This window comes from Carassius gibelio, chromosome A11 (genome assembly GCF_023724105.1).
Source record: "Carassius gibelio isolate Cgi1373 ecotype wild population from Czech Republic chromosome A11, carGib1.2-hapl.c, whole genome shotgun sequence".
Taxonomy (NCBI): Eukaryota; Metazoa; Chordata; class Actinopteri; order Cypriniformes; family Cyprinidae; genus Carassius; species Carassius gibelio.
Window position 1 is genome coordinate 13,451,795 of NC_068381.1, and position 27,198 is coordinate 13,478,992.

The window sequence follows — 27,198 nt, forward strand, 5'->3', positions numbered from 1 at the left end:
CACAAGATATCCAGGCCATTGCTCTTGTCATTCATTTTTCCCATAAGAATAAAACTCTTTCTGAGAAGTGCATCCATTCTGATTAGATGAGCTGGGAAGGCCGGTAAAGACCTTCCCACAGATCAAAGGCCATCCTTGACCCCTCATGATCTTGCCATTGTTGTTTTATGTATGCTCACTCGGTTGACTGTGACCAAATTCTTGTACAGGTACTAAGATGAGTGAGCACCAAAAAAGATCTCCCTTTTTTTTCTAATCCACGTCAATAATAATAAAAAGAAAATGAATAACTTTGTGTTTAATTTGACCATCATCAATAGCAAGTTCAAACAAATATGGACAAACATATGGCAGCAGAAATAAATACAAATACATACAATTATATACAGAAATGTACATGCACAACTTCATTAATACTGCCATTTGATTTAAACCGCTTCATTTTCAGTCCAGGTACATTAACAGACCATGTCATGAAAGAGAATAGCACCATAGACACTATAGCACCACAGCATCTTTGGAAAAAATAAAAAAAATTATAAATACAGTGCTGTGAAAAAGTAAGTACCCCCCATGAAAAGTAGTTTTTAGGAGAGATATTGGATTGCATTCCATCAGTGTTAATAGATTATTTATAATAACCATTTCTTGTGTTGGGAAATAACATCACTGTACGATTCTTTAAATATATACTACTATATCCATGAGAGATTAGAGATCCAATTAAGCAGTGAATGGTTGTAAATACAAAGCAGATTGAAGACGTATGTCTTCATGGAGGATGAGGTAGACACAAGTATCTGGCCAACAAGTAAAAAATAAAAAAACTGGCCTTCCCTGGGTCTGAGGGAAATACAATGCAATACAAAATTTTACACATTATATAAGAACATGGTTTATGTTTCCTAAGACACAAAACTGAAATAATACTGATCTTGTAAAAAAGTAGAAAAATATTACAATCGCAGAACAAATCACCAGACATATAATGACACAAAACTACATCTGATTTTTGTTTATGTCACAACTTTCATATTTACTTAAAAATGTACTTCTGTAAGTTACCTTAAATATACAAAAATATAGCGACTATACACAGATTTTCACATAAAGTCTCCCTTGTACTGAAAAAGCACCATGATGAATTTGAAAAAGGTCAATGGCTAGCTGAGTTCATGTGAGGTATGGTTGAAAACAACAACAACAACAAAAAAACTTATTCATGAGAAATGAATTATGAAGAGCTATAAAAAAACACAGGGAGATAGTTTCAATATAATAAAGTAAACCACCTGTGGCCAGATGTTTCAGCTCTAGAGTGGAGCAAGTGTTGCTGCCCATGTTTCAAATACTATATACAACTGTACTGTGTTTTGAACACAAGCAACAACAGAGAGCGTCACAATGATTTGTATTTATCCAAAGTACAGCTGCGTCAGGCAAAAGAAACCTAACATAGAAAATTAAATAGGGAAAAAAATCTAACAAAACAGCATCTAAACAAACACATCAACCAAAGAGATGCTCACTTTTTCAGTCAGGAAATAAAACTCTAAAACAATATTTAACTGCATGTTTGGTGGATCTTTAAGTGCAAACGAAACTCACCAATAAGCCGCAAAGGTTCAAACCAGTTATTTGCTTACTCAAAGATCAAAACATCATAGTTTCAGTTTGTTTTCTTCATGTCTTGAGTGTAAAGAAACACGTGGCATGTTGTGAGGATGAGAGCATATGAAGGGAGAAAGTTAAAATAGTTACGAGGGTACCGAGCTCCATTGTTCTGTGCTCCAGTGAGGGTTAATAGAGCAGGGCTGAGTATTGCACTGTTCTCGGTCGGGTGGTTTGTCAAGAATTTCACAGCTTAGATCGTTTAAGCGCGCCCCGTTGGGCCGCTGACAAGCGACCAACCGGGTCTTTATCCCTCCTCCGCAGGATTTTGAACACTAGGGAGGCAAGAACAGAGTATGGGTGAGAGAAAGGAAAGAGTGGACGTCTTGTTTAATTAACAGATATAATTTTTCTGTAGTACATGTTTAAAAGACAGTTTGGATCCCAAAGCTAATGTCAAAATGACAGTTTTCCAGTGTAAGGACACTTCTAAAGCTTCGTTCAAATAGACAAAATAAGATGTCTTGACCTATCAAACCTTTTATATGTTTTTTTTTTCTGAATTGCAAACAAATTTTATATTGACCTTAATGCAAGAAATCTACAAATCAGATACAAAACACATTTGAATGAGTTTGTAAATCTGATTAAAAATGTAAAAGTGTGATTAAAATGGAAATTGTGTAATGTGACCAAAACCTTCTTACTTAGTCTTACTTAGATACTGGATAGCATCAACATGCATACACCAATTCAAACTTTAGGGTAGATATTTTTTCTTTATTTTATACGTACATTTCAAAATGTAATTTATATCTGTGATGGCATTGATAAATTATTCCAGTCTTCAATCTCACATGATGCTTTGTAATCATTCTAATATGCTAATTTGTTGCTCAAGAGTTGCTCATTTTTTTTTTTTTTTTTTTTTATAGAATAGAAAATTCAAAAGAACATGTTTGGGTAGGATTTTACAATAAGGTTCCACTAGTTAATATTAGTTGATGCATCAACTAACATGAACGAACAATGAACAGTACATTTATTACAAGTATTGATTAATCTTTGTTAATGGTAGTTAATGAGAATACAGTTGTTAGTTCATGTTAATTCACAGTGTGTTAACTAATGTTAACAAGCACAACTTTTGATTTTAAGAATGCATTGTAGAATAATAAATGCTGTAGAACTATTGTTCATTCTTAGTTCATGTTAACTAAAGTAGTTTACTAATGTTAACTAATGAACCTTATTGTAAAGTGTTACCCATATTTGAAATAGAAATCTTTGATATGATATTGTGATATTATGAATGAATTTTCTGTCACTTTTAAACATTTTAATGTGTCCTTTCCAAATATAATATAAAAATATAAATTTCTATTAATTTCTTGAAACAAATCTTACTGACCTCAAACTTTTCAGCAGTAGTATGCATATATTTTTAAATGCAATAAAACAAATTCAATTTAATTCAATTCAATTCAGAGCATCTTACCTCACCCCAGCTGCCATAGAACCACTGAGGGCAGGGGCCGGACTCACAGGAGCGCTGCTCTATGGGTTGAGTGATTTCATCACAGCTGTTGGCAGGGTAGCCGTTCTCATCCTGACACACCACCACACGCCTCTGGAATCCTCCAGCACAGGTACTTGAACACTGAGAGATGTGAAAGATGAACAGAAGCTACATAATGAGAGAAGGGCCACACACACACACCTCCCACATAATCACAAACACTAGCCAGCACATTCTCAATGGACCAATTTCACATTCCATTAGCCTTGACAGAAAATATACGTCAATACATAAACACCGACCAACACTGACAACTTTGATGGGAAAGATTATGACTGGGAATCAAGCAGCATGTTTTTTTTTTGAAATGCTGAAGCTGAATGACATTTTGTTTCATGCACTCATGATTTAGCTATTATGGCAAAAGAAATAATGTTTTAGATGTGTTCTGAACAGTCATCATTAAATGTTATAAGAGAAACACAGAACGGCAGAAACAAAACATAAACAATAATTAAAAGTGAATTTATGTTGTTTTGAATTCACTTCGGTTTATTAAATGTTTTTGAAATTAATCTCATACATTTAATCCGAAACATCAAAAAAATATTTTTATTTATTATTATTAAAAGATTATTGTGAAATATTATTAAAATGTAAAAAATATATATATTTATTATTATTTTTTAATACATTTAAAAATTTTATTTATTCCTGTGATGCAGAGCTGAATTTTCAGCAGCCGTTATTCCAGTCTTCAGTGCAGTGTTAATTTAGGTGAGGGATCATTTTTATCATATTATTCTTCAACAACATTTTTTCACAGACGAAAATGAGACTATAAGAAAATAAAATGACTGCACTGCACACAACAGTTGAGGCTCTCTACACTGGACGCATCAAAGTGACCACTGCAAATCATTTGTGTCAGTACATCATAAATAGAACGAGGCATCAGTTTACTGTAAGGGATTTGTTGTCGCACCGCACTGCATCAAGTTTGGACATTTTTGAGAAATGCTTAATAAATGCATTACCTTGTAACTAAACCAGATGGATGGATGATTACTATTGGATCGTAAAATTTTAAATATATCATGAATAAAATCCTTAATATGTGGAAACGGAATCATTCAATTCCTCCTTTCAAAAGGTCTACAGTTACCTACTTTAAGACAAAAAGGAAGAGCTTCCCAACTGTTGCACAACATTTAGCTGTTCTTTGAATTCTAGAGACTATTTAAACTGATATCATAAAAGGAAACAGCAGGATTTATCAGAAAGAGTTTTGGAGTAAATCCAACTTCTGAGGTACTTACCGCCCCCCATGGTCCAGTCCTCCATTGATGAGCTCTGTTATGGTCAGTTTGTCCAGTGGGAACCGTTTTTTTCCGAGAATCAGGATTAGGTAAAAAGCCGCCGTGGTCGCTGGAGCGAGACGGACACTGGGGCATGGCACACTCCTGCTCTGTTGCTGGTTGATCATCTGGGTCACACTCACTCATATCCACAACTTGATCGCTGATGTTCATGCACACTGCTTGCCGTGTAGTTGTACCCTGACCACAGGATACAGAGCACTGTAAATACAAATAAATACTGTAAATACACACACCAAATACATAATTATACAGAAACACACTGAACAATAACACCATATATTAAGAGGATAACCTACCACACTTAATTTGAGCCTTAAAATGACTGCCAAGCTATGTATTGGCAGAATTTGTATTTTGATATGAACTATTACTTAAATTGAAAAAGAAAGAAAAATAGTCCCCTTAGTTTAGCTTTCTTGACTTTTTCATTTATATCAGATATTGGAAAGTCTCAATTTAAAAGCTTAAGGCAGGAGGACATTGGCTAAAGCAATCCAGTTACTCTATAGCAATTTATTTTCTTCCTGTATAAATGTGACCAGTATGCACACCGAACCCCATCTGCACACAAAATTAACTCTCATCAGTTTCCAATTACAACAGTAACCAGCTCTAAACACCAGAATGATCAAGGTCAGTCTATGACAGACTATAGAACAGCTGTGAATGAAAATACAAATACTTCCAGTCTTGAAAGAATGTTGGCTAACCCCATGGAATGATAAAATTGCAAATATTTACTGAATAAATAGAGTGGGGTCCAAAAAAAAACATTTTAGCATTTTGAAATATGCATACATTTATGCATATATAAATAAATAAGAATATTTCATATTATGCACTATTTCTATGTAGCTAAATAGGTGACAAAATAGGTGACGCTGACTATAGGTATTCTCTGTATAAAAGGTCAGATTTCCTGCTTCCTTTGAAATACAAAAACAATTTTAAATTATGATAGATAAAATGATCATCAGGTTAATTTTTCAACTCTAAACTAACATTTTAATAATCAAAAAGTTAGGCAAATAATAATAAAAAAAAATCAGAACATTACATTAAAATAGAAAAGGTCAATTTTATTTACCGCAGTCCATTCCAGCACCTTCCACTGTCCGCACGCCACCATGGAGCAAATCTCACTAGCAGGAGGTTTTGTAAGATGGGAGCAGGCTGATTCCTCTGCTACTCCACCCTGCTGGTCACGGCAACTCACGTAACGCATCCGCTTGCCCTTCCCACAGGTGGCACTGCACTGTTGTAAAGAGCAACTATTTTAGGATATCTAAAGAACCCGCTACAGCGTCTAGCATAATAAGTACTACTAATAATTCATATACATCACATTATCAAGAATGTACCTGTGTCCAAGATCCAAAGCGCCACTGTGTTTTATGACCAGGATGTGATATCACTTTGGTCTCTGGGGCAACAGGATGAGTGACAGGGCACTGTGAGAGTTCACAGTCCTATGAAAGGGAGAAAGTGGGGAAGAACAATCAATTTTTTAGTAATGGAGATCCCTGACTCTATAGGGCTGGAGCTAGTGTGCTTGATTTATTCTCGACTGGATGTAATCACTTGTTCTGGGTCAGTGTGTCTTATGGCAAATAGAGGATTTAAAACCAGGGGCCCTCCTGCTTTCTTGTTTGGAGGAAGCAAACAAACTACCTTCACTTAACCCCCTCGGTTTCTGCCTTTACCAATCATTTTACATATCTCTCTGAAATACCTGACTCTTGACTGGCCAATCCCAACTTTCTGTGGTCAAATAGTTTTGTATAAAGACTGTATAGCATAATTAACTATTTTCCTACATAACAACAATTTACTCATAGGCGTTATTCATGGGTGGGATGGTTGGGACATGTCCCCACCACTTTTTGCCAAAGTCGATTCTGTTCCCACCACTTGAATGTGTAGAAGGCTTATAATGCAAAGTAAATGCATCTACAGTTTGAATCCATCTCCAGTCCTTCTTCATAATTTAATTCATTCATGTAACACAAAATATATTTGTGCCAGCTTGTCACATACATATCAGCATGTATAAACAGTAAATGGCGTAATTATCTCTGAACACACTCTTTTACTGTGTGATAGCAATGAAGTAAACCTATATTTGCACATTTAAATTAAATATACCATTAAGTTAAGCACTCAAATTGCATGATAGAATTAAAGAATCAAGAAGTTAAATCAGAAGTAAAAAATCACCCGTTTAGAACAGAGATAGTACTGTATTACAGGAGTCATATGTTGTGATATAAATTTTTCCTTTCTCTTTAGAGTGTTACAAGCTCTTGGTGCATAAAGAAGATCTGTAAAGTTGCAAAGACTCAAGTTTAAAATCCAAAGAGATATTCTTTATAAAAGTTAAGAGTCAACCACACCCCCCGAAACGCCTCGTTCAAACACGGCCCTACATGTCACTGTGTGGGAAAAATTGCATAACGCCGCCCAAGTTTTCACACAAAAAAAGTGTTCCCGCTTGTTGTGGAGTAGCTGTGTGTTTCCTTGTGAAAGCAAAACTACTCTGTTTGGCCTTCCAAGAGAAGACACAACCAGAAAATCAGTGGTTAAGTTGTATTTACAACACTGTTCCAGAACAATTCAACCCAAATATACAGATGTGTGCAGTGCATTTTATGGAGAAAAAGATATGTCTGTGATTGGTTACATTACTCAGGACAAAACACAAATGCGCACTGATCATTTACCAAATCTGTTTTGCCAATATATTATTATTACTAAAGCGCTTGGAAATAATATTTATTTTTGTAATAATTGTAATAATTTGTAGATATATATTATATATACTGATGGTGAGAATAAAGGGCTCTTTCTTTTATCTCCTAACAGCCATGTGAAAATGAAGCTCTATAAAAACAATGCCTTAGGATAGTTCATAAAATACTCTGTAAAACACAGCATGCTGCCACTCCAGCTCTGCAGCACCATTACACGGGGGGAGAGGGAATGGGGTAAATGTAATTTTGCAGGTATGTGCAGATTGTTAAGTAAATAAAATTAAGATCCAGATTACTACAAATGAACTTAAATAAATATTAAATATAAATCTGTAGTGGAACTATTTAGACATATAAGTTATAACCATAACAGCTCAACCTGAGAAAAAAAAAAAAAAAATGCAAATGCACATGCAAACAAGCAAGTTAAAGGTACACACACATACATGTTTCCCACACTGTTTGACCAAAGTATTTCTTTAATCTTTCCAGTTGTCAATGATTAAATTATTAAAAATACTGTACTTATTTACTTCACTAAAGTTATTGTGAAGTTGTACCAATTGCCATGACGTGCGTGTGTGTGTGTGTGTGTGTGTGTGTGTGTTTCTTCCTTCAATCAAGGCCTTATTGACTGAAGGTCATAAATATGCTGTTTGGGAAACTTTCTTCCTGCCTTTCAGGCTATACCTGCACGCACATTCTTTTCTATTTTCCAGTTTCTCATTCCAGGATGGTGTTAAAATAATTAGTAAAATGATACTCGTGCATACCTAAGAGACAACTAAGTAAATAACAATGTATAAAATGCAAACAAAACATTCAATTCACCCCTAAACGAAAATTGTGTAATCATTTATTCCCCTAAAGTTGTTTCAAAACTTTAACAATTGCTAGTAGTCACTAACTTCCATAGTATGGAAAAAATTGAAGTATGGAAGTCCATGGCTACTGTTGTATGGTCCAAAATGTCTTTAAAATGTTTAAAACTTTCATTTTTGGGAGGACTATCCCATTAATGTATCACAAATCATGTCTATTTCATGGCAAAACAGTGTTTGCAGTAAAGGAAAACACATAATCTGCTACGGTTTCTTAATTGTGTTGTGGTTCAGTTAATAAAAGCAACTTTTAACCCCCACACTGGCTTCTCGCTCTTTCATATCATTAAGCATACAGCAAACTCAACCAGGAAGACTGATTCAGCCCTTTATAGTTTTCAGTCTTTAATTATGAAAAACGAACATATTTTTTAGTTCACAATTAATGCTGAGAAACAGAGAAATTATTAGGAGTCAGTATGAATGTTAGAGATCAATGCTCCTACCTGAGTGTGGGTTGGACGTGTTGCTGCATTACATTCAGAGTCATCCATGAAAGAGCCGTTTGAGCCAACCACACACTTCACAGCTCTCATCTGATAGCCCGGGCCGCATGTGGTGGTACACTACACACACAAATAAAGAGGGAGGTCAATTAGGGCCAGTATCCCATTTAGTGGTACATAGTAATGCCTATGATTTACCAAAGAGAATAAGATGTTCACCATTTGCCTGCTGGCATCAGATCAGCACTGCTGTGATAAGCACCCACATGGGCAACCTGGGACGTGGGCCATTAATTTGTCCACCTTTCTTCTTTTTTTGTAATCTCATCGCTGACTTGACTGCAACAAGGTCAAGCACGTGTGGCGGCACTTGCAGCTAGATTGCATATGCTTCAGTAAAGCACCTCAAACATGTATTTATCATGATTGCTTAATCTATGCAAGAGTTATGCCTAATCTCTGTCATACTTTAGGATTTAAAGATAATTTGCCCATACAAATGTTACAAATTGTGTGATTCCCCTCTAGGAGATCTCTGGAAACAAACAATTCGCATTTCTAAAGACAGCCATAAACTGCTCAAGTGGATAGAAAACAGATGATCCATGAATGGATGATATTCACGTGCTGTATGTAATCATTTAAGTAGAATTTTACAACAAAAAAAGATTTTTACGCCACATTCTGCTGAACTGTATGATTGGCAATAGCCTAAAAATAGCCTTTCTGTTCATCTAAGAATCTTGAAAGAAAACAAACAATAACAGCCAATCAACATATTTACGCAACTGTTTTTAACGTTAATAATAATCATCATAATCATAAATGTTTTTAAGCACAAATTTAGTATATAAGAAGGAATTCTAAAAGATCATGTGACACTGAAGTCTGCCGTTATGCTGCTGAAAATTCAGAGTTGCCATTATAAAACAAAAGATATTTTTTAAATATATTAAAATAGAAAACAGATGTAAAACTTCTTGAGTATTCAACATGGTTATTATTTCAGTCTTATCTCCTTTGCAAAGGCAGTACAAGATATAAAAAAATGCACATTCACAACAGATGTTTTAAAGCAGCAGAGTCTATTGCACCATTGAATGTTGATTACTGATTTTCATGCACAGCTGACAAAAAACAAACAAAAAACACCAGATGAGTGCTGATTGCCAACAAAAAGCTTTAAACTTGCTCTGCTGGCATTTTATTAAAGTACATGCAGCACAGCATCTTTAATTCAGAGTCCTATTAAGTCGGCTGCCTAAAGAGAAGCAAATCTTTCAATCAACAAAAGTAGGACCTCTGTGAACAATATTTAAAACATTTTTCTCCGAGATGCTTCAGAATTTCATGGCCTTGAATTTTGAAAAGCAAATGAAACACATTTTTAAACCTTTCAAGGATCCACAGACCTTATAAAACAGCATAGTTGTTTGTTTTCCATGTGTTACACACCGGCACAGAAATACCAAATGCTGTTCTTTGTCTGGTCCCTAACCTTGTAAAATTGTTGTGGTTGCTTACCACCCACACTGCAGCTGTAATAATCTGTATACAATATCTATGACTGCACTGACTCCTGGAAATTATATTGCATTTAATTTCCATTTCAGAGGCATAAGCATCAAATATACTTCATGTTATAGCTGACACACCAAAACAATGTTTTATTCACAGCAATGAAATAAACAGTTTCTCTCACCTGTCCCCAGGGTCCCACCTGCCAGGATGCACATTCTTGCTGCTGGCAGGCCTGGACCGGCTCTGGTTTGGATGAGTCACAGAAACGGTCATCCAAACGCTCTTCTCCAAACTGACACCAAGTCTGACGGTGCTTATAGCCCTTGCCACATGTCACTAAACACTACAAAATGAATTCCAAATTAGCATTAGGATAAGTCGCGATGGACGACTAAATTTTTACTTTGAAGGTTTAAGCATAGTCTGCATAAATCCATATTAAATTTGAAGCTGCCCATATTTTTAAGGGATGCATTGGTCAGTGATTACCTCAGACCAGTCTCCAGTTTTCCATTGAGGACACAGGAAGTCATTACAAGGCTGGACTGTGAGCTTTTCTTGTTGGTTGCACTTGCTTTCGTCATCAGTTTCTGCTGACTTTCCACAAACTGCACTCCTACGGCGTGTTCCTCCTCCACAGCTCCTGGAGCACTAGATAACCAAGAAAAACATTCTGGTGGTAAGTTATATGTCAAAAATATACAGTTCACATTTTTACCAGCAATATGTTCAACAAGAGCTGATTTGAGACAAATGAGTTTTTTTTGCACCTCGGACCAGAGGGAGTACTCCCATCCACGAGGGTTGCACTCTCCATGGCACACCTCCTTGTCTTCAGGCTTGCGCTGGCCGCTGCAATACCAGTCGTCAACCTTCTGGGTTTTCCCATCTAACCTGCTCTGTTTGATGCAGTAAATGTACAAAGTACGGAAACCCAGGCCACATACGGCTGAACACTCGCTTTTGCGAACAACCTGCCACCTGTAAATTGAAGAAATGTAACACAATGTTGCTTTTATATTAATAAATACAAACAAACTATCATTCAACATTTTGGTTAAGGCTGTTTAATGTTTTGCTCACCAAGGCTGCATTTATTTGATTAAAAAAAAACAGTAAAAACAAAATATTAATACTATTTAAAACAACTGTTCTATTTTTATTTATTTTAAAGCGTTAGTTCAGCCAAAAATGAAAATTATGTTATTAATGACTCACCCTCATGTCGTTCCAAACCCGTAAGAGAACTGAGAAAATCGCCTTTTTGTTTTTATATATTTACAGTAGGAAATTTACAAAATTTCTTCATAGAACATTATCTTTACTTAATATCCTAATGATAATATCCTAATAATATCCTTTACTTAATATCCTAATAATTTATTATTGATAAATGTGTTGTGCTTTTGCTGAATAAAAGTACCAACAGTGAACTTTGCTAGCAAAATGAGCAAATTGTCAAAAATGAGTTATTTTATTATTACATTCTCCATTAAGAGACATTCAAAATGATGTATGATTTGTTGCAATCGGATGAAAATGAATGTGCTACGCCCGTTTAATGTCGATAGAGTCAGCAAAGTCAAGTTAAAGTTTTCTGAAGGTACCAAAGCAAAATCAGATGTTTTTCCCCAACAGGGTTTTTCCAAACATCCACTTAAAACATAAATTTTATGTTTGCGTAAACACTTAAATACTGTAATTCCGTGTATATGTGTATATTCATCGGGATCGCGGGCAGTCGGAAGCGCCTTTATGCGCGATCTTCAGATGACAATCAGCGTGAGAAACAAGCGGAGAAAAGGTACTCCGGTGAGAAAACTTACAAATAAAGGTAATTAAACATCTACACTTATTATTTGGAGCACTGGGATTGCTAGACGAGAGCTTAATGAACAGATTTTTTGTGAAAACCTCAAATCGATTAAAATCTATATATATATTTTTTTGCCTGTAGCTCAAAATTAGCCAGTGCGCATTCCAACTAATTTTGCCAGCACGGGTCACAATTTCCTTCAGACACACATACACACACACACACACACACACACACACTCTCTCTCACTAACTCCAAACTTTTTAATGTTAGTGTAGGGCTGCGCGATTATGACAAAATTATAATTGTCAATTATTCGATATTTAAATCGATATTTATATCGATATTTAAATCGACAGATGTTATAAACCCATTGTTTGATGCAACTGAATGCTTCATTCTTTTATGAAAATAAACAAGCTGAAAACAGTCTAACTGAAAAACTTTTAGTGCTTTTCTATAGTATTAAGTATACAATCGGATTTGTTTCTTCTTTGAATTATAAAAAAGTTAAAATTTGATTAGAATTAAAACTAAAATTAAAACAATAGGAAAAAATCCCTAAGATAACATGTAGAATGAAAAAAATCCATCTTAAGCAGACAGAATAACATAAGTGGACTTTAAATGATTAATTGGAGCTCTGAACGATTCCGTAATTGTGGTATCCATACATTTTTATTGCGATTAGAAATTTGATTAATTGTGCAGCCCTACGTTAGTGTATAATTTGGTTAAACAAGACACTAAAAGTTTATAAAACTAGTCAATGTGGACATGTACCTGAGTTCACAGTATGTGTTGCATGGCTCAGAGATCACAGCTGGTTTGGGAGAGCCATTGCACCGCTGATCAGACACAACCACTCGATCCGACTCACGACTGCACGTGATCTTCCTCTTGCGCTCTCCTGATGCACATAACATACAGCACAAGACATACACAAGTTCAAACACATGTTTGTGATCTAGACAAAGGAAGAAAAAAGAAAGTTCCTCATTGTATTATCCAAATTTCCAAGAAACACCAAACTGGATGACCCCGTCAGCATTAAAACGTCTGGTTCAAGTTTACCAAATTCTAAACTGACATTTCTGGGAACTGTTTCACAAAAAAAATATTTGTTGCTGCTTTCACACCCACCTTGGCACAAAAGACTGCAATCCTGCCATGGGCCGAACGCATCCCATAAAAACTGCTGAGGTTTGTCCTCTATAGGAATATTGTAGGAATACCTGACGTCAGGGTTGAAGAGGTTACCTACGGATAGCACCTAGTTGGAAAAGATCACATATAGACCAAAAGAGTGATGTTACAAAGAGTTCCAAAATGATCGACACGTTCTTTAAATGTGAAGTTGCAATATTCCACAATGTAAGACAACATAAAAGTTCAAATTGAATTCACTGAAGCCATATTACCTGGATAATAATCTCCTCCTCTATGCGGTCAGTGCAGTTGATTCTTTCAACAACATGGTCAGAGCCACTGTATTCAATAACAGCATTCCCTACTCTGACTTCCCTTTTAAACATACTGACTACAAAATCTCCATTGAGTAAATATTCTCCACGGCTGTTGGACAAGGCTGCAAAACAAAAATGAAACAACATGCATGCTTTATATATGTTCAAGCACAAAAAGTTAATATGTATTCAGGCATGTGACAGGATCACAACAAGACCTGCATGACCTAAGGAATAAAACATTTTCATATACAGTCAGATTAGGCTAATCGGGGTAAAGAAATCCAGTTTTCTGTGAAAAGGCCACGTCTTGCTCTGCTGAAGTCAGTATGCTTCAAATATGCACACTAATGTGATCATGTAGTTACTTTCCTCGCTGCTTCACATATTACTCCAGCCAACCCTTGTTCCTCATACATAAACACACACATATGAGCCAAATAAACATAGGCATGCAAAGATATCAATAAACACACAAGCACAGCTCCATATTCTGCTGAAAGCAGCACATATGGCCACAGGTTTGTAGAGAAGCATTAACACAAAAACGTCTATGAAAACTCTTGCAAAAGCCTCTTGAAAAGCTTAAGTTTAATCTTGACATTGGTTAATTTATAGCACATCAAAGCAAATACATAAGATTCATTTTATATTAGGATTGTTCATGAATTCAAAATCAGATGTTTTTCAGAAATTATTAACATTTATTTTCAAATGTAGGATATTTAATTATATACAAATTTGTCAATTTTTGCCAACATCTAATGTTTAATTAAAGCAAATCTTTAAATAATTAAACTTATACATTTTTTAAATGCAATTTTATCTTAAAATCAAACATTAAAATAACCATCCATTTTCATACTTTACATTATGATGTTGTTCAAAGCAATTGTCGCATTTAGTATTTTATAGAAATATAGGTTTTTAAGTTTTATTTTTTAAGTAAACAAAATATTATATAGTTTAAATATAACATGAAAATAATTTTCGACATCCGTATTGGCCACAATTATCAGTGCATCTCTAATATTTATTATTACATTGTCAAGTTTTATTTAAATCCTCTGAACTACCATTGAACTAAAACTGAAAAAACTAGACAAAAAAAACAATCATATGCTTTTGTATTTAACGTCTAATATAATTTGTTGCCTTACCGAGGTAGTTATCGTCCTCTGGTTTCCCTGAATAGCTGTGTTGTCTCACATCTATGTTTCTAGCACCGCTGGGAATTCGTACCACAACATTGTAACCTAGAAAAAAGCAGAAATCAATAAAATGCTCTTCCAAAATGATTAACATACAGTAAATATTATTGTTCTTTTAGTCTGTAATTGGGTTGAACTGCGTGGACCTGAAGAATAAAGCTACTCTGAGTTCCTTTGATTAACATGAAAAAAAAAACTGATCTGAACCTCACTAAACTTTTGACTTGTGTCACCTACCATAATGCACTATGTTGAATGTTCCTGCCACAGTCTTGCAAGATGAGTTATCTCCACCACACACTCCACACTTATCTCTCCTGGCCTTGGAGTTCAACACGTGGTCACATCCTGCTTGCTATAGAAACAGGATGTGGAATTAATTCAAAGGACCCTTCAACAGGATTACACAGGACTATCTCTTTAAATTCTGCAGGAAATTAATTGATTTAAGGTGCATTTTCACACCATACATACACACAAAAGCACCCACCCTGCACAGGCCTTGCACACAGATATCGTTGGTGTCAGGTCCACACTGTGTGCCATCAATAACTCTGTCCCTGAGTTGGTAGTAAGCTGTATTGCCTGCCACACGACAGAACAGCTTACAGCGATCCTTCATCAGAACTACAGCACACAGAGCCATGAGAAAGAGTTAGTACAGTGTGACTTCAGACTTACTGTATTTAGGACATTGGTAGTATGTTTCTCATCAAAGCTATTGTACTACAGTATTCCCTAGGTAATTAAAATGTAATTGGGTTTGTTAATTAACATTTTTTTTAAAGTATGGAACCTTTGAAATTATTGTCTCCACCATGTTTCAAATAATGAGGGAACTCTGGGGATTTTTTTTTAATATGGGTTAATACATGCTGAAAGCAATTATATATTAGTTTAACAATCAGTTAGAACTTAAACAATTAAGAAACTTATTCTATAGGGACATCCTCAACAAACATTGAGGGCATATGAGCAGAAATTACTGGAAAACATCAAGTGAGAAATCTGCATGCAAATCTATTTATTTATTAATACAGTATTTATTAATATTTAGAATTATCGTTTATTGTTATATTTTCATTTTAGTTTTTTTATATATATTTCTAATGATAATTTTTTTTCAGTGTAACACATATGGAAGATATATGGAAGAAAAGCAAAAGCAACAGACATTGGTCATATTTTCGGAGTTTAACACACATGGTCACTATGATCTTTCATTGTTTGAAAAAGACCTGTTATTTTTTTTCAAAACCTAGTATTTTGTTTTCCATAGAATAAGGTCATAATGGTTTGGACCAACATGACGGTGAGAAATTAATGACAAAAAGTTTATTTTTGAGTGAACTCTCCCTTGAATTTGTGCCATTTGCAATCATTGGACTAAAACCTTACTTCCACTATACTTTGGCACCCAGCGGACATTTGGAGGTAGACCATTGATGTTGAAGTGTCGCCCATCAAAGTTGGCACACTGTTCCTCCCTGAAGTCTTTCTTTTGCTTGGAACATGGCTCAGAGTTGCAGGAACGGAATTTCATTCTGCGTCCAACACAATACTTCCCCCCACTTCTGGGCCTAAATGTCATAAATACACATAAACAGAGCACATAGTCATATTGAGAAAAAATAACTATAAATGCCAACTATAAATGCTTTCTTAGAAATTTAAATAGATCAAAACCTGCTGTCTACTCATGTGTATTAAGTATACATTCTCTGTTGAAGAATATTTTTCTTCAGGATGGCTGTGATGCTATCATTTTTCCAGGAACATTAAGAAACCTGGTGCTAATTCACAGTCCAGTGAGGATGCAAGACTACAAAGAGCTGCAGCTTACACGGGTCGGTTGCAATCACGCACAGCGATCTTGATTCCCCCTCCGCAGGTCCTTGAGCATATGCCAAAGGGACTCCAGACACCCCAGGCACCATCTAATTGAACAGATTCATGCTCTTTATGGATGCACAGGCCATGTTTACAGTGCTGCAAACGAGAAGCAAACACAGAAAAGATGAGATCATTGCAGAATCAGTCAATGCAGCCTATTTGTTATAAAGTCCACCGACTAGAATGACAAAGGAATGATATTAATACACAGACAACATGAAAATTCAAAGTGTGTTTTGTTTCACTCAAAACCCTTGTCAAGCATCTCTTTGTTTTGGGAGTTAAAAACAGCTTGCCAAAGTGAACTTTCAAGGAAAAGTTTACTCCACTTGGTAAACGCCTTCCACCTGCACATGGGTCAAGTTGGGGGATGCAAAGCTTAAATGTAAAACAATTTCAACCGATGATTACGAGACAATCCACATATCATGGCTGGTCCCAGTGTGAAAATCAAAACAAGCTGCAAGAGATCTAGATACATCAAGCTGCATGATTCCACACTGAAAGGATTTATGATTTTCAAAGAAAAACAATGCATGGCAGCAATTCAATGCTGAGATACCTGGCAACCGTGTAAAATTGCCCTTTTGTGATGTCATCTGCAATGCTTTTCATATGGAGGTCATGAGACTGACATTCACTATAACTACTACTATGTAAATCTGACTTGAGTTCACAATCTGGGAAACATTGTAAAACAGAGAAAGCATCAATTAGTGAGGACAAGTGTCAGAGTGCACATGATTTGGTCGCTATTTGGAGGAAAAATGTGTTTGAAGATGCACTGATGAATCTGCTTTTCATCTGCTTTGCAACTGCAAAAAATATCTGTTGGACCTACACACAAATCACATATTGTACAGCCATCTCAAGCAACCAGCCAAGTGTATTATTTCTTCATAATAGAAAATGTTATGTAAATCTTCTTTTTAAAGAGACGGTTCACCCCAAAACCTCACTCATGTAATTTAACACAGAAGATATTTTGGGTCTAAACAACATTTTTCTCATTATTTTCAAATTTGATATACTGAAGTGCTTGCCTTTCCTGGAGAACACTCGGTCCCATCGGCCCATGGCATGTGTTGGGTCCGACAGCCACGCTGAACTCCTTCTGGACTGGTGCACCACAACCTCCTGCACTGTGTCTGCACACCATCCAAACACTTACTGTTAGCTTAACAACTCTTAAACACTCACACACAGCATTTGCACTGATGCCTGATTTTTTTCTGCACATGTAGCATGCTTTGAATGTCACTTTGATATTACTAACAAGCTCTATTACAGACTCTCTTCGTGTTTTTTTTTTTATGAATAATGTTAAACAGCAGATAATACACAGTAGAGGACGTCTATGTCAGTATGTTGTGCAACTCCCTGAGGGATCTTCTCACCATATATGGGCACACCTGTGTCCCAGGCCCAAATATTAGCTCACATTGTTTATTGACACTGTATATCTGTCCAGGCAGCTGCTTGGACAAACTGTATGGCCTAGAAACTGGCTCATCGAGCAAGCACTCACCATACCCTGTGCTAATGAGAAATGATAAACAAATGAGTTGAAGAAAAACAAAACAAACTAGACACAAACAACAGAAATGTTCTTAGTGAGTGACTGAAGACAAAAAAAGAGCAAAAAAATGAATCTGTTCCATTTGCTACTGATGACATTGTTTCCATTTCAATTGAGTATGTTTAGAAGAAAGCAAATTAATGTTGACACTGGACATGTGGAGTGCAAAACAGAGAGTTCAAGCCAACATCACAGGTTTACATACTCGAGAAACTCTGTGATGTATTTCCGGCTACACTTGGACCACATCCATGGATTGGTGTAATAGTTGAGCGTAGGGGCCATCACATGTTGCTGGTTCTTCACTCCATCCTCCTTGCATTTGTTACTGTCATCGTGAGGCATGTTGAACCTGAGAGCATAATTGAAAACACACACACACACAAACACACACACACAGGACAAGATGATGAGCAGGTTCAGGACACATGTACTCTTAAATTGATCCACACAATAGCTGTAAGACTGACCAGTCTTCTACTTAAAAATTTCATGATTAATTCAATGTTTGCAATTCTTTGTAACTGAATTTTCCTAGCAATCTCTGAATGAAAAAAAATAATAATAATTTTTTCAATGTATTTTCTGTCAAGCTGGTCAATTTTTCTTACATATATAAAAAAAAGTGTGTATAAATAAATAAATACACATACACAAAAACATACACAACTCTATATGTATCATTATTTGCACAATAAATATTTAACATTTACATAATAATTGCCCAGCTATATATATATATATATATATATATATATATATATATATATAGCTGGGCAATTATTATGTAAATTTTTTTATATTTATTGTATGAGTGTTTTAACATCAGCTATATATATATATATATATATATATATATATATATATATATATATATATATATATATATATATATATAGCTGGTGTTAAAACACTCAGGATTATAAATAAATAGTAAACAAATTAAACTAAAATCAATGCTACAATTACATTTTAAGCTTTGCAGCATTATGATGTACAGCATGAGGAATGGATTTTCATTTCGGGATTAGAACAGATAACAAATTACTTTACTGTACATAATGGCTAAGGTAACCTAAATGTAAAAATAGGGGAAGTGAGTCTGTGCAATGAAATATCCCAAACCATAAAGGAACAATATTTATTCAATATTTTAGTAAATATTTAATAAGAACAGTGTAAAATATGTGCTCATTTTAGTTCAGTAAAAAAAAATTCATTTGTCATCAATAAATAGTTTTATTTATATCAGCATTAATAGACCATATGCCACCCTGCTCTCAAGATATTGCTTGCAATACTGGCAATATTAAAAATCTCATAACAGTCGACCATTAGTAAGGAAAGTAATAATCCCATGAGCAGATTCTGTGACGGCCGTAGCGGAGAGATGTGGTACCCACCGCATAGCATTGAACAGCACCAGGACTAAATCCCACTCAAGCGCACGACACTGATGCCAACGGATAAGAGTAAAATTCAAAAAGTGAGTTCATTTAAAGGCCTTTAAAGGTCATTTTCATATGACTGTACATGCTAAATTTAGGTGTAGATGCATTTGCCACAACATGTTAGCCTTCTAATAAAGATTTTCGGCAAGCTATGACTAAAATAGGTACAGAGAGACACTGACAGAATGTTTGTTTTAATATACTTGACCATCATGAGATCAGTGTATATGCCATGACATAATTTATTTAGATAATTTACCTCCAAGAGTCTATTAAGCTAAAAAGTTATTTCTGCAGTGATGAACAAGACCTTGAGAAGTTGCATATCAGACACAGACACACTGTTATCGAGCTGTACAAAAGGCAAAGGCATCTTCCCAAAATATACCAAAATAAAAGAAACACATCTAAGGAAAAACTGTAGTAGAGAGGCCTGAGAAACTTGTGGACCTTGAAGAAGTGGAGTTTTTTAAAAGCAGTACTTAAAAAATATAGAACACAACAGTGCATAAATGATTTAGAAAGACAATTTAGTTCTGGGTATAATAAAAGCACCTCTCAAGCCAATGTCAATGTGACAAGAGCATTTGAGGATAATTCGGGAGACGTTACAGCCCAAAAAGTATTTGGACACTTAGGTCACATTTAAAACTTAAAAATGCATGACTGTCATTGTGCTAGATAACAAAAACTGAACTCCATTGGCATTCATTTCAAAGGAGGAAAGTACACACATTTACAAAGAGAAACATTTCATGAAAATAGTACTCACACATGGCCAAGCTCATGAGCAATGGTGAACGCAGTACTGAGTCCATTATCCTCATTAATACTGCAACTTCTGTAGGGATCACAAACTGTACCCAGCTCAGCAAGACCTGAGCATGAGAGAACACAGTGGTTATGGGCAAAACTAAAGGAAAAATATTATTCATAGCTGTTGTTGTCATTCTCATCACTGCCATCAAAATCATTCTCATTGTCAACATAAGTATAATCATAATCACCATTTTCAAACAAAGATGATTTACCTAAAGTGTCACACTTGTCCCGTGCTCGACAGATGTCCTGCCTAAGAATGAAAAAAGGATAAGGCGTCAGAAATTTGGAAACACTTTTATCTTGCATTTGTGTCTTTGCTGCCCACTGGTTTCTTCTTTCTGCACTCATAGCCTTGAAAAGAATGACCCAAGTAATTGTACCACCAAAAATAATCACTTTGTTACTCAAATCAATTATATTAAACAGATTTTTGCCAGTTTCGATGTTCACACCAAGTATGCCGTTTCTGTGTTGCCACATGAATGGCACTGACACCACACTGTGGAGAGAAGCCACAAAACATCACACAACTAGACTTATTGTATGTTCTGTATTCTACAACAGCTGTGAGCAATAAGACTAGGTAAAGAAATATGCAAACTCTAAAGCATCCCATAAAAATGGCTTTTACCTTGTGATTAGAATGGCGGTGTCATGATGTGAGTGATGGCTGTCATCCGGATGGTTCTGACTCTGCTGCCATATGCAGAAGTTTTTCAAACTGACTTGTGCATTGAAAGAGATAGTGGGACCATCCTGTAGAAGAACAGAGACAGACGAGAACATTCGATTACATTTAGACACATGGAAATAATTAAGGCTTGACTGTAATAATCTGCTTAAGTACACTTTAAAAGAGCTCGTAATGCAACCATTAATTACCACACTTCCTCAAACAGAACTCTTACCAGCTCATTCTTTATGATGACCAGCTTCACAATAACAATGTTAATCAGGTTTCCAATGCTGGGATCCTTATAGATGGAGGAAACCTAAGTGAGAGAACACAGACAATTGGAATTCACTGTCAAAGCTTCAAATTACTTTACAACAGGGTTATCACTACCAGTCTCAGAGTTTCAGCAGTTATTATATTACAACTGTTAAAAACTGTTTGAGGTCAGTAAGATTGTAAGAAATTTGACTTTTATTCTGCAAGGATGCATTAAATTGATCAAAAGTGACAATGATGGTAAATGATCATCATAATAATGCTGAAAAATCAGCTTTGCCATTACAGAAATGTTAATTTTTTTAAATATAAAATTGTTGTTTTAAATTGAAATAATATTTTACATTATTACAGTTTTTACTGTATTTTGATCAAATATGCAGACTTGCTGAGCATAAGAGACTTCATATATGTGTACTGTATATAACCATTGGAGAACATCACGTAACTTGTAGGATCCTGTAATATCAGTTTGAGACCCTTGCTTTATAAGATGAAATTTTGTGTCTTCACTTGCATTCATCTTGATGTAACTAAAGAGACACCACTGAAAACATATTTCTCACTCAAAATGTGAAAGTACTTAGTAGGGTGGGGTTTTTTACATTCGCTGACTTGATTTTTTGATTTCTGAATTTCAATACACACAGACCTCGTTTAACATGTGACATTAACTTCAGCTGTTGAAAAAAAAAAATGTTTCTTGGCCATTGAGAACTAGCTTGTGCTGCCAGATCCTGCTGAGCATGCAGTCTTTGCCAAGATCAAAATATAGGTCATCTAACCTCCCTGTGTGTTCCAACCAAAAAAGCATCTAAAGCATGCGGTCCATGCAACATACCTGGTTTTATTTGTTTTATATTCACATTCATCAATTCTGTCAGACACATTAACCTCATGCTAATGATCTATCCCATAAGAGCTAGTAAGTGCAAGTGTCTATCTCCCCATGAGACCCAAAGCAACAGACAGAAACCCATCAACCCAGGAGACTATTGTTAACTGGGCAGAACTTACGATGGACATCAGTGTAAGAATGTAGTGCTGGAGGTTGCTTCCATGATGTTCCACCATCTTACTGTCTGCCACAACCATGACTTCAACAAAACGGGGGTAGGAGAGGAAACGCTTTGATCTCCGGTGTGGCTCGGAGTCACTGCTTTCTTTAGTGGAGTTGTGCTTGTTTTCTGAAGGGAAGGCTGCAGAGAAGAGTCTGGAATTAAGAGTCTCCAGGTTGGACAACAAGCTTGAGGGTGACTTTCTCTTCAGTCTGTTCTTGTTCCTGTGTCTGTGGTGTGGCTCTTTATGTCCTGCATTGAAGGAAGAAAACAATACATGTTAAGAAATATAAAGAAGTGATAATGCATCCAAGCCTGCTTGTTCATCATGATCTATATTAGATGATAATATGGATTTTAGACAGGTGAGTCATTTTTAACAAATAAATGCAGCCTTGACGAGCATAAGAGAATTACTCTCAAACATTAAACTTAAACTTTTGAATGCTAATGTATGGCACGGAATTACAGTTTTATTGTAAGCCTGGCAACCTGCCAAAATAGTAAAAGTTGCATAATGACTTCTCATCTATGGACAGTGAAATCTTAGGTCACAATAGATGTTTATAGAGCTTCATTATGATTACTACTTAAATGTAATAGCTGGACAGTCTTAATTTCCCTAAGCTTAAAATAGCACAAAAATGAAACACAACCCAGTGCTTATACTCAACGTCAAACAATGGGTAATTAATTTTACACAAAAATCACATTGCAAGAAGTGTGTGCTGGGAATAAAAATCCTATTCCACTAGACAAGAAGAAAGCCACAATGGAGCTTTCAATAAAACTCTTGCCATCTAAAAAAAGTTCTTCTCCCAGTAAAATTGGGTATTTCAAAAAAACAAAGCTGTTGTTGATTGCTATTTACTGTATACAAGTCACGTGCATTGTTTCTGTAACAATGAATTTACAAACATTTTAAACTGGCATTACTTTACTACAGTGCTACTGACCACGTGGCTTTCATGGTATTGGGCCTCTTGAGTTTTCTCATTTTCAGGCCACAGGAAGTGCAAGAGTCAACAGGATTTTGTGGCAGCAAACTAAGATTGGAATGATACCAAGAACTTCCAAAATGATTTTTCCTGTTCCACTGACTTCTACTCAATGACATTTAAAAATAGAAAAGTGAAGGATGCATTGTGAATATGCACTATGAGTATTTGAACGTCTATGATAGCATGTCAGTTTCCGTTTCTAGAGGCGCTGTGCTGTGCATATATTCATAATCATATTTAGATTTACAGAATTACAACTGGTCACCTTAAATATACAATTACATATACCATTTGCATAACTATACAAAAACAATATGGCAATTTTACACTTCTAATCTTGAATAGATTGAGTACAATGCACTGGGAGGCAGTGAATTCACTGCATTGCCAGTACAATATCAAACGATGGAGTTCCGTTGTTGTGAATATAACAGTCATTGGTTTACTTTAATGTTTAAAATCAAATCTAATCTTAATCTTTCCCATTCCAAAGATAAGAGTTAGGTGTCTTGCTACTTACCTGAAGTTTCACATGTAGTCGAATCATCTACAGTCTTTTTTGAGGCATCTTTTCTGTACACAACATGAGGTTTGAGGTGTTCTTCTTCATAATGTTGACCATTGTAGCTATGAAGGGGTTCTACAAAAAACTCCCCTTCTGGTGACCTGAAAGTGCCAAGCTAAAACAAATAACAACAATGTTTAAATTGGTCCATGGCCAGTGAAGTCTATAGACATATTCTGTGGGTGGCTGTAAATTGTCCATACAACTTTTTACTTAGCTACAAATCCTAAATGGGCGATGGAGTGATAAAGTAAACCTATATTGCATGCATATAAGTGCACTGGCCTCTGGGGGGTAATGAATGTAGAATGTTACTGATAACTATCAGAACATTCAGCTACATTTATGAAGCATAAAGATTATTTAATTTCCTAAAAGCCAGTGAGAAGCACTTTGGTAAATCCTCTACTTATCTTCAGGAAGAAACATATTGAACAGGTTGGAGGCTGGTTGTTATATTACAGAAAACAGATTTTAGACAAATAATTTGCATACACCTGAGTATGAAGGGATACAAACTGGCCATCACAAACTAGCCTGACTATTTTACCAAAATTTGCCTGAGATTCTGAATAAGAAAACATGTGCAGAAAATGTAATGTTAAAAATGGCATATGACCATAATCTACACACCCTCTATGCTAATTGGGGTGGCACAGTGTTATCTAGGTAGGTAATCCAGACTTCATACTGTAGGTTCAAACCATGAAAGAAGCAACAAATGAATCATGTTATGTCAGAATTTGAGTAGTTTCTTCAATTTGTAGGTTTAATTGGAATAAAGGGTAAACATTACATTTTCTCTTTGAGGTTTTGTTAAATGACCTGGATATTTTAAACCAATATTATCAGATGCCATGGTGCCTGAGGATAATCAAGAGCAAACTTGGCTGCAAACATCAAATTTATTGAAAAGACAGGTAACTAGGGACACACATCCTCCATAGTTCAATACATTCAATGAAAGCCTACCACTGTCATGATAGCACATTTAAAAAGAATGGACTTCTAATGCCTTGTGACAATATTATTTTTTGAAATAATTATGACATTCAATAAACACATAAATTGAAAGCATATCATTATAGCAGATGTTTTACTTGTAGCATTGCTTTTGGAGGGCTCCTGATTGTGTGAAATCGACTTTTCCCTGTCTGAAAGCTATGAAAAGTTTGTGTTCCATTTCAGTTTAATTAAGCAAGCTAAAACACTTACAGATGTACCTAAATAGATTTTTTTTTGTGTGTTTAATAAGTGTAAGTTAAAGGTTCTTAACTGAATCATGCATGCAACAAACTGTATTGGGAAACAAGAAATTGTTTGGGGGGAAAACGCGTTTTAATGTTTAAGACTTGCCATTACCTGGATGTCAAGGACCACGTGAATCGTGTTGGAACAAACGATTCGAGAAAAAAACAGTTCCCACTAGTTCCATTGACTAATTTTGATGAGTGAAAACACTGTATGTGAGTAACGGCGTTCTATGGCGCGAACTCGCGTTCACATGAACAGACATCCGAGTCCCATATCGTGTCTGAGTCCCATATATGGACTGACAATGACGTCAGAACACAGTGGTGCTGCTTATGCCACTGATGAGTGTGCGTCACCTAGATCATTTACAGAGCGTAATTGTGTATGGTCGATTGGTCGTTGACTTAATATGTTGAGAACGAATATACCTTCTAAGTGATCTGCCTCAAAATTGGTGCGCATATATCCGACTTCTAACTCGCGCTAAACTTCTTTTTATGTGTACTAGTGTCTGAAGTGCAACATTTGCAAAGTTTCCGAAAGCTTACTGCGACCTGTATCGCATAAATTATGATTAAGATAAGTATTGTTAACAATAAACATGTATTAAACTCACCAAACCGGAGCAGAGGCTGATGACTGCAGTGTGCTCCTGCCCAGCGTTCACATGTCCTTTATAAAAACAGTGCTGATACTCCGTGTCCTCCTCCTCCTCCCCCTCTTCTGAATTATCACCTTCACTGGATGCTCCGAGTATCGTGACAGTGTAAACTGGCGCAATAAATCCCGACTCGAGTGTAAGATTAAGGGAATAGTCCTGCCCAAAGGCAGATATTTGATAATAGACGTGCGGAGAGGTCCAGTGATGGGAGATGTTGCCGGTAACTGGCTCGGTACTCCGTTTTGTCCTCTTGAAGTGCACGCCCGTTGGCAGTGTGTCACCGGCTTCATTCACTCTGGCCGGAGTTACAATCTCATATGTGCCAAACTGCTGCAGTTTCACTATGAACGAAAACAGAGATTGAATAGTAAAATTCAGTAACAATACTATTTTAACAATATTTTTGTAACTATTTTTCAGACAAATTGTCCTCTAATTGATCGAATATTGGACTGCGCGTCTTTGTAACATGTAGCCTAACAGGATTGACAGTTTACATTTTAATTTGACATTACAATATAGTGAAACTACACTTAATACAAAGGCAACGATGTCGATAATTCTTTAAAAACCTGCGTTTCTTTAGTTATCAATGACTGTAACAGGGTTGACACCGTAAGATCGTTCCCTACTTAAAAACATAAAACAGGATGAAAAAGAGAACACTTAAACCTGTCCTTGAAGAGTTTTTGAAGGAAAAAAAAACTTTTTGAAGAAAAAAAAAATACTTAAAATAGAAAAATATAATGGTAACAGGGTTGATGAATAACCTAGGAACACAACTTAAGTTTCTTTAACAATTCATAATGTCAGCCTACACTTACATAAAAAAAAATTACCATCTCCAAGACTCCACGAAATTAATCAGGTGTCAAGTGAGTTAGCTTATTATTACTCGAAGAGTCTTCATAGAGCGCGTGTTGCGCGTGAAAATTCATTCATTCTTGCACAGAGTTGAATGAGAGAGTAAAAGATCACCATAAGAGCCCATACCTTTCTCTGATCTTAGCGGTCTCCCTGCTGAAGCTAGTGCATTCATAAAATCAAAGAGCAATACTAAAAAACTGAAGAACAAAAACATGATTGTCCACGAAAAAAAAAAAAAAAAAAATGAATGAATGAATGCAAGCAAGCTCGAATTCAGTATTCCACTATCCCTGAAAGCAGCGCTCAGCCGGGATTTCTGCCGCACGGTTGCCACATCCAAAGCGTTCCTTCTCTACTTAACAGAAGTGACTTCCATGTCGCTAACAAGAGCTCGATCGGAGCTCTTGGTTTGCATGCATGATACCAGAAAGGGGGTCGATGCAGCTGTGGTGGTCTCCAGTTTGCTGATTACTTAGTCGAGACTTGGGCGTA

At 35.8% G+C, this 27,198-nt stretch overlaps 1 protein-coding gene across 1 annotated transcript; it reads right to left on the bottom strand.

The window, feature by feature from the left end:
* Window positions 1–280: 280 nt before the first annotated feature.
* LOC128022399 (A disintegrin and metalloproteinase with thrombospondin motifs 9) lies at window positions 281–27,181 on the bottom strand. The gene is made up of 28 exons (XM_052609923.1): window positions 26,833–27,181; window positions 25,795–26,180; window positions 23,880–24,039; window positions 22,318–22,610; window positions 21,257–21,340; window positions 20,980–21,104; window positions 20,558–20,598; window positions 20,299–20,404; window positions 18,281–18,427; window positions 17,894–18,035; window positions 17,540–17,644; window positions 16,447–16,592; window positions 16,002–16,183; window positions 15,094–15,230; window positions 14,841–14,958; window positions 14,553–14,648; window positions 13,348–13,514; window positions 13,070–13,199; window positions 12,710–12,836; window positions 10,881–11,091; window positions 10,600–10,761; window positions 10,292–10,453; window positions 8,590–8,709; window positions 5,874–5,981; window positions 5,600–5,767; window positions 4,450–4,710; window positions 3,110–3,271; window positions 281–1,946 (listed from the first exon to the last, which is right to left on the bottom strand). The coding sequence occupies exons 1-28, from the start codon at window positions 26,918–26,920 to the stop codon at window positions 1,758–1,760; spliced, it is 4,323 nt and encodes a 1,440-aa protein (XP_052465883.1). The 5' UTR covers window positions 26,921–27,181; the 3' UTR covers window positions 281–1,757.
* Window positions 27,182–27,198: the final 17 nt, after the last annotated feature.